At 39.8% G+C, this 13,780-nt stretch overlaps 1 protein-coding gene across 1 annotated transcript in view; it reads left to right on the top strand.

Moving 5' to 3' along the window:
* The window catches only part of ZNF407 (zinc finger protein 407), a 335,641-nt gene that overhangs the window by 226,162 nt on the left and 95,699 nt on the right, over window positions 1–13,780 (top strand). Inside the window, exon 8 of the mRNA XM_028737478.2 lies at window positions 7,390–7,568. Coding sequence (XP_028593311.2) covers window positions 7,390–7,568 — 179 coding nt within the window. The remainder of the gene's footprint in view (window positions 1–7,389; window positions 7,569–13,780) is intronic.

Below are 13,780 nucleotides of genomic sequence, written 5' to 3' on the forward strand. Positions count from 1 at the left end.
CTAGGCATCAAAGAAATTAAATGATGCAAATTTACACTCTCTTGATCCAACCACATTTGTTTCATAGCTTCTCCAGCTGACGCATCAGGCCATAATTTACATGTGGTGTTACAGTTTTAGAAGTGACTGTATAAAAGCATCAGACTCTTACAGAGGGTGTTTAACACAACATGCCTAATTTCCAGTGTACATTTCTATGCTTTTAACACCGAGGAGCCATCTTGTTCCCGATGCAGAAAACTTAGGGAGCTTTCTGACTCAGACTACTTAATGGCCAGGCCAAAATGTGGCCTGGTTATGCTGCCCTTAGCTTACAAGATAGCCATTAATTCATCTTTGGGGCCTCTGCAGTACCATATTTAAGAATGTGCCTTTGCATGCAAGCAAGTATGACAATTATGTGAAAAAGAGATTTGTTACATTCCAGTAAGTTTTGGTGGTAGGTTCCCCCCACCCCCGAATAATTTAGAAAGCTCAGTGTCAGAAACCAGCTGGATGCTGAGGAGAAGCGGGGTTGGAAACTGAAGGGATCAGTGATCACGCAGAGCCTGTAACAGCCAGGAGATAAGAGTCAGAGGCAGGAGAATCTGCAGGACTGGAGAATGAAGAATGGGTGTAGGAGGAGGGGGAGATAGGTCAGACTAGTGTAGTCAAGGGCTTCTACACCACCTTCTGCTGCTGCCCCCACCTCTCCTGCTCCACTGTCTCTCAGGTCCAGAAGAAGATTAACAGGGGAGGGGCAGAAACAGGTAACATGTAGGCATAGTCTTTGCCTGTTTTCACACAGCTCTGGTGAGGGAAATACATACGCTGAGGGGACAAGGCCTCTCTGTTGCGGCAACTGCCTCATCGGGTGCACACCTAGGGGTAGCTTGGAGACATAGGATCAAGGGACATGCCCTTTCCTAACTTGTAAGTGTACTTTTGACAATAAAGAGTTAATTCCTCACTCTGGACATTCCTGGCCTGAAAGTGCCATGACAAAGAGAAGGACAGACTTTGAGTGTGCAGAAAACCTTATTCTTGGATTTTAAGAAGATCAATAGTATTTCTTACAGTGATGATGTGAGGCAACCACGTATGATACAAGTTTTGCAATCCACAGACAAGTCACATATGTGAAAAGCAGAAACAATACGATTTGGTTTGGTTTGGTTTTATTTTTAAAAACTTTATGTAGAATTCACACAATGAACATCTCATAATAAATATGGGATTTGTGTTACCATCTTGGACGAACTAAATTTTGCATTCAGGAATTGAATCTGAGCAGGTGAAATGAAATGAAAGAGACAGAGAGGGAGACTTGTTTTCTGTCTCTGGCTATACAAGATGGTGAAGGCAGTACAATAGCTAAAGGAAATAATCATTTAGAGTAGAGGTGATAGAGACAGTACTGCTTTGGACACTCAACCAGGCAGTAGATCAACAGGATTTTCCCTCTAGGGAGCTATGTCTGCTACAAGAGTGGCTGAAGGAACTGACACAAAGGGCCAGTTGGAAGAAGTACCATCTGCATATAGGATTGACAGGCAGCCTTCAGGGTGTGTTGCTATCATTTCTGACTCCAGCAAAGTTCAGAGTCTCTTTTCATCTCATTACAGCAAGCAGAATCTATGAGCTTTCATAAACTCCATCTGTACATTTACATTTGTGAGCATATTTTCTGCATTTCTGTGGATGTACAAAGAATTGTAAATTCTCTTTCACTGTATCTTGACTGCTTTTATTACTGCTATTTATTTGGAATATATGTATGTGTATTACTTACACACACACACACACACACACACACACACACACACACACACACGGAGAGTATAATAATATTTGGTAGGAGGCAAAATGTAATAAATGGATTGCTAAAGTCCTCCCCATCCCCTGTCCAACCCATTTTTGAGCAAAAGGGGCAATCCCATGACTACTGTGTAAATTTCACATCATTTTTCAATTTCATTTCAAGCAGCTATATAATTCCACTGAGATTGATGAGACCACTTAAATGTCAAAATTATGGCATATTCTTGAACATTTTAAAACAGATACCTTTGTATAGAATACAATTCATTTTCTGATACATTTTTACATTATCCCCTAAAAGGTTCCCCTCCTCCAAGTTCTAGTTGAAACTGAGTTCCTCTTGGTCTCAGCTTGTGGTTCATAAGAGATGACAGAATGTTAGTAAATGTGGTTGCAGAACAAAGAGCATTATTGGGGCACTGAGCGATGTTTGGGTATTTAGACATTTGGCTATACAGTGGTACCTCGGGTTAAGAACTTAATTCGTTCCGGAGGTCCGTTCTTAACCTGTAACTGTTCTTAATCTGAAGCACCACTTTAGCTAATGGGGCCTCCTGCTGCCGCCGCACCGCCAGAGCACGATTTCTGTTCTTATCCTGAAGCAAAGTTCTTAACCTGAAGCACTGTTTCTGGGTTAGCGGATTCTGTAACCTGAAGCGCATGTAACCTGAAGCGTATGTAACCCGAGGTACCACTGTACAGAGTTAATTTTCCAATCGATATAGTTAAGCAAAAACAGATTAATTGGACTGTGTATTATTTGAACTATATTACCCTAGTATGAAACTGTACATAAAATGCAACCAGTTGTTGCTTTTAAGAATATAGCTTCCCTGCTGACATAGTTAATGGCCCAATTTCTGCATCATATGCTGCTGTATGCTACTACAAAAGCAGATACTATTACTGTATGTGGTATCTGTCAATTCAGAGAAGAGGGCTCTGGTTCTAGGTAAGGTTTTTTGTTAATAAAATGTGGAAAAGCTACTAATAACATGTGAATTTATTCTAAATCTAACATCTGAATTCTCTGTTTGTGCCACTCTTGACCCTAGGTATCTGTTGCCATTCGGTATTCCTTGTGCCCAGTGCTATTTTTCTAGAAAAAGAGGTGCCGAAGCTCACCAGTAACTCCTCCCTTGTTTTTTTAGAATTGCAATGGCGCCTACTTGAGAGGTGCCGGAACTGAGTTCCAGAGACTTCCGGGTGGAAAAAAAAACACCCTGTTTGTGCCAAATCTTTCAAAATACAATGGAAGAGTAGCTGAGCTTTCTTCAGCAGTCAAAGTGGCTTGCAGCCTCATGTATATAAAGCACCAAATGTTTTTTGTTTGCATCTTATTTTTGGATGGTGAAGAATACATCACTGCAACTCTTCCTTTAGCTAATTTCTTAGCATTTATTTTCTTGTGTGCAAAGGAGCGAATGCTGCTTCAGAACAGCTACCCACTTAAACATTCGTATTTACAGGAGTTACTTTGTACATTCTTTTATTTTACACTTCGGAAACTGGTGTGTGCTAGAAGGGTGACTGTGAATGTGTGTGTGTGTGTGTGTGTGGTCGGAGCTGCCATTTGGACATACAACTTTTGCTGAAGGGATACTGGGACAAGAGCAATAACTTATCAGTTTTCTCAAGCATTTCAGTGCTGATGCGCAGGTTCTAGCTCCTGCCCTACAGGCCTCTGCTACTTTATAGCAGCCAGCATTGGACATCTGTCACACATACTGTATGTCATAACAAATAGATCATAAAAAAACCTTGCAAAGCTACAAATGCGGAAAAGCTGAAAGCATTGTTACCACAAAGCACTAGCATTACTCCAGTACTGTCAGTATTAATTCCAAGCAGCTTTTGATTATTTTCTATATGAAACATTGGGGTGTCAGGAAGAGTTAAAATACATGAATATCAACATTTGTGGAGCGGTTTTTATTTGTGTGTGTGTGTCTTGGCCTGCTGTTGTCATTGATTCTGCAACCTGAGTTTGTGCAGCTATATTTGATTGCATGGCATTTGTAATGCAAGCTTATATTAAGGCTGTCTACAAATCTTGAAGCTTGACCTTGGTAACCTTCCTGTGTGTGTCTTCCTCTGGCTTTGCAAAGATACTGGTAATTCTCTCTGGGAAAGCATGAATAAAACAGGAGGTTATCACTTCTGTTTAGTTGCCCAACATGAATCCCAGTGATAGTATTTCACATTGTTATTGTGGTCCTTTGGGTGCTGGTTCTCCAGTGCTATGAGATCTTATTGATATCTCTTATTGCTTTTTTTTCCTTACTGGTTTCTTTCTGGACAATGGAGAAGTCACTCCTTCTGGAATGGCAGGGCACAGGATCCATTCTGACAACTTCCTCCCAGGAGATAGCAGGGTCTCATTTGATCTGAGATTCAATTTGAAAAACATACAGAGATGCACATGAATATAAACAACACACAATGCATAATATATTTTTCAGTCAGCCCTATTCTCCTCCTATGCCCTAGACAGAGGGACATTGAACTAAGAAGTTAACAGCAATAAGAAAAGCAGCTGGAGGAGAAGAGGATAGATGGTGGAGAAAGAGTTGTGAGTGAAGGGGAGGGGGGCTTTCCCCCTGGACCCCCGGGGAACTCAATGAACCTGCTGCACCTGGAACTAGGTGTGGAGAGTGCAACTTAATGGAGCACAGGTGTGGGCCTGCCCATCAAAAACAAGTCTAGAGTGAGAGACTAGGGTTATTCTTGCTGTTTCCAGGAACTCTTCTGGTTGTTAGACTTCTGTGGGTGAGCTGAGAGTTTGCTGGATCCTTGGTGAGAGCCTGGAAGCTGAGATGGACGGTGTGTCAGAAGGAAGCTGAATTTATACTGATATAACTGTGTTAAGGAAACATATTTATATGTAACTCTGTATTTTTGTAATTTTTGGTTTGTTATCTGTTGTTGCTTCTGTTTTTTGTACACCACTTAGAAATATAGGTAGGTAGGTAGGTAGATAATATTAAGCAGTATAGAAAATAAATAATGAACTCTGCTATCCACAGAGTTTCTGGATTCTTTTCTTCCATTTCTTAAAATGATTAGTTCTGCTTCCTTAGTTGATCATAGAATCATAGAGTTGGAAGGGACCCTGAGGAATCTCAACTAAAGCACCATTGACAGATGGCCATCCAACATCTGCTTAAAAACCTCCAAGGAAGGAGAGTCTACCACCTTCCCAGGGCATCCATGCCACTGTCAAACAGCTCTTTCCACCAGAAAGTTATTCCTGGTATTTAGTTAGAATCTCCTTTCTGGTAACATGAAAACCATTGTTTTGGGTTCTGTTGTTCAGTGCAGGGGGGGGGGGGATTTGCTCCATCTTCCATGTGACAGCCTTTTATATATTTGTAGATGGCTGTCATATCGCCTCTCAGTCTCCTCTTATCCAGGTTAAACTATTACTTCCCTTGCTCTGGAAACTATACTTCTGTTGATGCAGCATAGGATAGCATTATCTCTCCCCCCCCCCTCCCTGCAGCATCACACTGCTGCCCCATGTTCACCTTGTGGTCTGCTAAGACCCCTTTTACATGTACTACTGGCAAGCTAGTTTCCCCCCGCCTTACATTTGTGTAGCTAGTTTTTCCTAAGTGTAGAACCTTACATTTGTTCCTATAGAAATTCATTTTGATACTTTGGGTCCAGTTCTCCAATCTGTTAAGGTCATCTTGAATCCCAATCCTATATTCTGCCTTGGCTACCTCTTCCAGCTTCATATCATCTGCAAATTCCTTCATCCAAGTCATTTATAAAGACATTGAACAACATGGCCCATTAACTTCAATCCAAAAAGCCACTATCACAGAATAATAGTTAATAAGCTCAGGCAAGAAGAAGAAGAAGAAGAAGAAGAAGAAGAAGAAGAAGAAGAAGAAGAAGAAGAAGAAGAAATTAAGGAAGTTTCAAAATACAGTAGGGGACTTCTACCATGTTAGGCTAAACGTAGCTTTTGGATAAAACTTTCAGGAACAAGGAACAGTGAGACTAATATATGCATATATGTCTGTGGATTTTGTAACACATTCATTTATGCTGCTTTAATAAATTATCTATTAAAGTACAGTTATAGAAACAATTCTTATGAATCCATTTTCTTTCTTTTTGTTAAAGTGTCCATTAGAAAACTGTTGCTACAAGGCACTCCCTATAGCAATGGCTAGTCACACAAGTGCTTGAGAGAGCCGAGGCCCAGGAGTTCCTCTTAATTGTAATAAAGATTATAGGTCTCTTCTCTGATATTTGAGTAGTGTGTTATTATATAGCAGATGTCCATGACAGAAGGTGAGCTTAGACAGCACCATAAGGCAGATATCAACTTTATGTGATCACCTCATAGGAGATAGCATTGAACTCCTGCTTTTAATTGACCTACCTCTTGTAGATATTTTAGAGGCTCTGTCATTTTAGCAAATACCTATTTAAAATGTCCAGAATCCTCTTAAAGCCAGGTGTGCACTCAATCCTATCTTGTTGTCTTGGTAGATTTGTTTTCCTTCTACCTCTCTTTTCCTTGTTATGTTTTTGTGTTTTTTTTAAAAAAAAGTTAATTCATTTATTCATTTCCAAGTTTGTTTTTTCACTGAAAATGTTTAGAGCAAAGCGGGGGTGGGAAGCTGGCTTGTAATACGTTCTTTGCGCATTCAGGACTGCGATGTTCACACAGAGCTCTTCTGTTCCCAATGGCTTTGCCATCTGATTCAGTGGAAGGAAAACTCAAGGCATTCATTATTCTGCCTGCTCACACATGCAAACAGCAAAATGTTGGAGGGCAGAGTTCCCATGCAGCCTACCCTGCATCCCCTAAGCTAGCCTGCTGCTCCAGATGCAATGGGGCAGGGGGAAGGAACACTGTTCTGTTACCAGTGTATCCAACAAAAAGTTCAGCCAGTCAACATGATAGCGTTGTGACCATGCTAGTTCCTTGACAAAGATTACCAACTTCTGCAACTCTTTTCATTGTCCTAACAGTTCTCTATAATTCCCACTGCATGTTTTCAGGTCCCATCTTGGTTGTTGCATACCCTTTCCTCCATGCTTATAAGGCAGGGCCATGCCTTTATTTATGCTTATAATTTATAAGGAATAATGAAAATAACTTTATTTTAAGCTTAATGTATGTATACTTTGATTCTAATGTGTGTGTTTTTATATGTGCCTGATACCAGCATTATCTGTACAACATGGCAGTATATATCCCCAACCCTAAAAAAATGGACCAGCAAGTTTTAGGCTCAATCCTCCTCCTTCGTATCATCATTATCATCATTATTATTAATTAAATTTGTATACCACCTTCCATCATTACTAGATGTGGTTATTTCTAAGGTGGTTTTTTTAAAGGAAAGGGGGAGTATTATTTTTAAAAAGGATTCCAAACTGCACTTTTAAAAATTATACTAAAACTAGCCCTCATGGAAAGCTTGGTGGATGTCATTATAAGTTGTATATCTGAAAGTTGCTCACAAGCATAACTGTGGGGAGCCAACTGTTTTACAGCAATATTTCAATTCAATGAATATGCATGTATAATATAACTTCATTATATTTTTCCTGCATTTCCTGCAGGTCTAACTGTGCTGAAAATATCCGCAAGCATATCCTGCATACAGGCAAACATGAAGGAGTAAAGATGTACAACTGTCCCAAGTGTGAATATGGCACCAATATCCCTGTAGAATTTCGCAACCACCTGAAAGAATTGCATCCTGATATTGAGAACCCTGACCTAGCTTACCTGCATGCTGGTAAGAACATCTTTATGGCTGTTGTCATTGAGTTTTCATTTTCACAAATGGAATTCAGTTAAATGGCTGTAGGGAGAAAGCACTTTTTAATGTAATATGCATGACTCTGGTCAAGGAACAAAGCAATTTTGATCTCAGTTTAGTCAAATTCATTGTTCTGTTCACACTTTTGTATGACTCACAGTAACTCAGGTGCATGTTACAGTACAGAAGTGTTTTGCATTCAGATGTGAAGTAATCATGCATGATCAATTTACTTTTTGTTATTAATCATTTTTAAAAGTGTGTTCACATTTTATTTGCACTTGTTCACACGGCTTAATTAGAACCAGGCCTTGATGCCAGCATCGGACCGGAACTCTATAATGCATGATGAGCAACAGCTTCTGACATTTGCAGAATGCCTTGTCCAGTCATTTCTGAAGAAGTGTGCATGCACACAAAAGCTTATACCCAGAACAGACTTAGTTGGTGTGATGGCTTGTGAATGCTCTTCGCAAGAAATGCCTCTGCTCACTCAGAGATACATATATACAGTCTTTATTTTACATATGTACAAGCAGCGCATTACAATCATGCATCTGAATCCTCCGGCTCAGATTCTGGGAGTGACTTATGCCAGCCCCTTCTCCAACAGAAAAGGTGGGGAAGTTTCACATGATGCCTCTGCCCCCTCCTCTTTAACACTCTCCTTTCTTTGGCAGACGGAATAGGCATTGTTTCACTGTCTGTGCCAGAACTTCCTGTGCAGTGTTGAGGCTCTGGTTCAACATCTGTGAGCCGTTCCGCCTCCTGGCTTTCCTCTCTTTTCTCAATTGCCACTTCCTGCCCCCCTTCCTCTGCCCGTCTCTGCTCCTCCCCTTCATTCTCTGGCAATACCATGACAGTTGGTCTCTAAGGTGCTACTGGACAATTTTTTAATTTATTTTGACTGTGTCAGGCCAACACGGCTACCTACCTGAAGCTTCTCCAGTCATGATTATCATACACCTGGAATTAGGACATGTCTCCTAGCATAGGTTCAAAGTAGGTGTTACATCGGATATCAATGATTGGACCTCCTCATGGAAGTTTTTTCTTCTAAAAGTAGCTGTGGGGGAGGGGGAAAGAGCTAACCCTGTCTTCCACACTGTGGCCCCAGTTAAAATCAGTGCCCTCTCTCTCTGAGTCCCTATTAGCAGCAAAGGGAGAAAGCATAAAGGTATCCTTCATGCCTATATATTCTAATAGTAGCTTTTTTGAGGTGGGTAATATGGATTCGGGCCATAGTAATGAGACCATCCCTCATCTGTCCTTATTCAAATCCCCCCTCCAGGACTACTTTCAGGGAAACAAAATTATGGGAGATCCCATGTCCCATGTAACTTCACTAGATATTAGTGTCACTTTTAGACTTTGGCACTACCAACATTCTGCATATATGATGCTTCATGCACATAAACCCACATTCCTGTGTTAGACGCATTCAAAAAAATGTAAGGGTTACAAGTTGCCCTATGTGTGTTTGTATAGGACACACACGGACACATAAAAAGGGGCTAATATAATAAACTTTAACCACATTTAAACAAACAAAAAAAATCGCATGAGTGCTTAACTTGAAAGGTTTACTTCTTTGAAGAAGCAGCTACTGATGATTTTGTTCTGAATAATTTGCATTCCATCTTATGAGTAATCTATTTGATAGACTCTTATCTTCTGGCATGTATATTTCCTGAAATAATTTATCTTATACCCTCATAGTAAACTTAACCTACAAAATACATAATGTTATTTTATTTAAAATAAAGTGGAAAGAACACTGTTGAAATGTAGCTTTACTGGCGACTTTCCAACTGTATTATTGGCTTCTGGAATCTAAAACTCATGGTAAGGCAGATCAATTAATCACCACTTGAGTAAGTCAGGCCTCTATCCTTTCTGTTTTACTTTAGAGGTAAAGAGCCATATCTTTGTTCTAATTCTGTCTAGCATATTGTTGCCAGCAAACTCTGATAAATTTTATGAAAACACTTTTACTAAGCTGCCGCTACTAAGGTCAGAACTCATTTTTGCCCCACATAAATTTCTCTTTCCATAAGCATAGCATAGCCTGCATGAAACAAGTCTTCAAAGGCAAGCTGCTCTATGATTACATCATCAAAATGGGACAAACTGTGATCCTATCAGTTGTTAACACTTGAAATATTCATGAATGGAATCCTGAAAGTTCAAGTAGTTAAGCCTAAATAAAATTGTGATCTTTATCCTTCTTGACAGAAGCATTTATCAAATTATTAAGGGGGGAGGATGGGAAATGATTGCTAAAAGTTAGAGTGTGATCTATTGTGTGATTTTTATCAAGGTATGACTGTGTTACCAAGTGGAAGCTACTGTCGCTGAGTGTCAAGTGAAGATATGAAATTTCATAACATAAATAACTGATATTTAATTCTCAGTGGTTTGCTTAATTTCCTGAAATTAATTTCCTTTTGCCTTTATTTCATTCCATACACCCATTGGTTTTAAAAGTAAAAATGGCTGTAGTCTTCCATGTGGTCAATACATTGCATATGCATTGATGAGGCAGTATTATGAACACAATATAAAGATGAAAGTATCAAATATCATGCTGGCCAATTTCATTTTACTCATGTTCTCTTTACCTGTAAGGCATTAAATCACATGAAGCATAGTAATTAACAGGGCGAATGGAACTAAGTCCATTGGGTACATGAAATAACAGTATACTTCATAGCTTTGTGCAAAGCTGTTAAAGAATGGCTACAGGGTCCCTTTCTCAGCTGAATTTTGGTCTTCTCTTGTTGTAATTTGATTGTGAATTTTAAAGTTCAGAGCCCTGTACATTTTGAATGCTTTTGTTTATTTGTTTGTTTAAATACCAGCAGCTTACTTTTTAAAAACTAAAAAACTAAAAGGCCTGGCCTTGTTAGGGGAGATACTGAAAATAGCTGCTGCTAGAGTAGCAGAATCTTGCTTGGGTTCCAAGCTACATAAAGTAGTATTTTTGATAGCTGAAATGCTTTATATAAAGAAAACAGTAAGCAGCAGCAGCTCAGTTTCAAACAGGTTCATTCTAGTAATAGCTATTAGTGTCAGTCTTTCAATTGCATGTCATATTGATTGGCAGAGAGTCCTTTTCTCTCTTGTGCAGAATAGTAATTTTAGCATGTGCTTGAAATAAAACCTTACATAAATGCCTTTCTGTTTCTAAAGAAGGATGCTAGGTTTCATGCAGCCTATATAGATTACCTTAGACTTGTATTTCCCCAAAAATTAAGCTGTGTGAAGCTGATTGTTTTTATCCTTACATAGGGGTTTATTTGTTTTTTAGTGTTATTACCTGCTTTGCAAATGTCCACTATTGCCACCTGGTAGAAACCTTGCTAAGAAAATTGTCACCTGCAAGTGTCAGGCCTCTATCCAGAAAACATAAAGGAATTGCACAAGGTCCCAAATACAATTTTTTCCTTGGACTTTTGCTCCCAGTAGTACAGCATAACAGAACTGAAGGGAACCTCAGCTAATAGCTCATTGTTTATCCTGTTAAGCCTCAGCGTCCATAGGAATTGCTACTCAGTAGAAGGTGGTAAGGGGCAAAAATAGCAAGCATCTCAGTACAGCTTTCTTGGACTTGGGTATAAAATGATGTGTGCTTAATATATCGTAGAGGTTTTAATCTAAAATGCCAAATATAATTTGTCAATAAAAATGCAAAATAATGTGATAAGTATGTAACAACACTGAAACCTATATCTAGGGAAGGTAGCCTAATGCAGTAAGAAACAAATTCTTGTTGGAATTCAGCCCATTTACTACTACATGTAAATTTTTGCTTCTTGACAATGGGCATAAGCATAGAATTGCTTTAATAAGTAAGTGCCCCGTTGAGCTTTTGGCTACAATCCAAAACACATGTACTAAGAATTAAGTCCCATTGAACAAGCATGGGATTTTGCTGTTTAACGCCCCCAACAACAATGCCCCTCCAGCAATGCCATTCCACAACAAATCTTAAAGCAGTTTGTGATCCAGCATGGAGGGTTACTTGCTAAAGGAAAAAGCTCGTGGGCTGATGCTCACACCTTATGAACTTTTCTGAATTGTGCTCATTCTCTGTTAAAACACCCTTAATTAGGACAGCCAATAGTTCAAGGGGAAACTGGTTTAATACACCCCTTTTCACTCTGTGCTATAGTTGCTATCTGTAGAGGCATTGTGCTTCCTACCTCTGAATCCTCCTCCTTCAGTGATTTTGGAGTACAACAAGGAGGACTCTTTGACAATGAAAGCTTCCTGGCTCCTGAACCCAGCGTATGCTTTGGAGGGAGCAGGTCTGTAGGTATTGCCAGACATCCTACTTTGTGACCCAGAATCACAGCCGTTGATGGCAAATCAGTACTGGCTTTTGTTGTTCAGTGTTTTGAGGTTTGCACTCTTTCTGCAGTGTGACTGAAACATAGAGGCCGCCAGTACTGCTGTGATTTATTAAGGCAGCAGTGGCCAAATTGTTACCCATGGACTGGATCCAATCCTATTTTAATTTTATATGGCATCAACAAACTTTAATGAAGCTTTGGTAAAAGGTTTGCCCAGCTTCATTCATCACCACCATATATACAAATATATATTTGTATATTCTTTGTTAGCAATAGTTCCCTGTAATTTTTGTTACACTCATGGTTGTCAGCTCTTAGGTGCCTTTCAAATGTGAAACGTTATTTCATATCTTTGGAATCTGAGGGGTTTTTTTCCCCCCTCTGTCCCTTGTACTATTTAGATTTTATTGGATGAATGTATCTTGCACCACCTTAAATATCTGCCATTTAAGAAAATTAAGAAGTATGTGGGAAGAAAATGCTGACCCACAGAATAAGCAGTGGGATAAAATGTTCCCACTGGGCTTCATTTCTTAGGAAAGCCCATCAGGATAGTGACTAGGCCTGTAATTATTGTTTCAGTGACCTCTAAAATGATCATTTGAGAGAAGAGCTTGACTGTCATTGTTAAAATTAAAGAAAGTAGGGTTCATAGAAGCCTCATTTGTTTTTATTGATTTTTGTATAAAAGAAGTTGAGATTAAATGTAATTTCTCATAAGTTTTGTTCAACGTGAACTAATGAGGCTTTACAGTAAGCTTACAGTATATCTATCTGATAGACATCTCTTACTCTAAATGGCAAGATAATTTTTTTAAACGCAAAACCCCAAACTTTTTATGGATCCATATCCATTTTCGGTGCAGAAATCCTATGAACACGTTGGAAATGTTGTATAATACATTCCTGTGAAATGCAGTGGAAAATCCCATGTCAGGGGTCCTCAAACTACGGTCTGTGGACTGGATCCAGCCCACCAGGGTCCTCAACCCGGCCCGCCTGGCAATTGCTGAACCTGCCACTGTGGCCCTCCTCTCTCAGCCCCCCTCCCTCCATCGCCCCCCTCCCCGAACATCCCACTGCCCAGAGCAGGGATTTACATGCATGGTATACATGCCGAGGGCCGCTTTTGCATTTCATGAACTCGGACGGAGGCGCCTCGCTGCATTTCTGTTGCCATCTGAGCGTTTCCTTCTTTTGCCAAGGTCTCCGTTAATCCCCTTCTCGCCATTCTCGGCATCGCCACAGGTGCTTCCGACCTCTCTTCACACCCACCCGCCCAAATCGCTTTTTCTTAGTTTCACCCCGCAGGTGCACCACAGCAAGGCACAACACGCCCCACCAGTGCTGGATTTACATATAAGCTAAACAAGCTATAGCTTAGGGCCCCACTCTCTTGGGGGCCCCCCAAAAAAATGAAAGAAAAAAAGTGCAGTGTGCATAGGAATTCGTTCATTTCCTCCAAAAAAACTACAATCCAGCCCCCAACAGTGCCTGAGGGACAGTGAACTGTCCCCATTTAAAAAGTTTGAAGACCCCTGCCATAAGTAGTCATTTTTAATGTTCAGTTTACACTGAGATATAGGTATGATACAGTTGGTTTGAAGCATTTAGTGCTTGATTATGAGCAAGAGCCCAACCCAATATGTTTTAATCAATATTATAAGTAAGATTTCCCCTTTCCTGGTACCAACATTGCACTACTTTAAAGGAATGATAGATCAATAAATCTGAAAATAAATCAGTAAGATTATTTTTACTCTGACTAGTTATAAACCTTGCTCAAACACCAGGGAAAAATATGTAAGAATACAATTTTAAAACTTCTGCATA

Source organism: Podarcis muralis, chromosome 8 (assembly GCF_964188315.1).
Source record: "Podarcis muralis chromosome 8, rPodMur119.hap1.1, whole genome shotgun sequence".
Lineage (NCBI taxonomy): Eukaryota > Metazoa > Chordata > Lepidosauria > Squamata > Lacertidae > Podarcis > Podarcis muralis.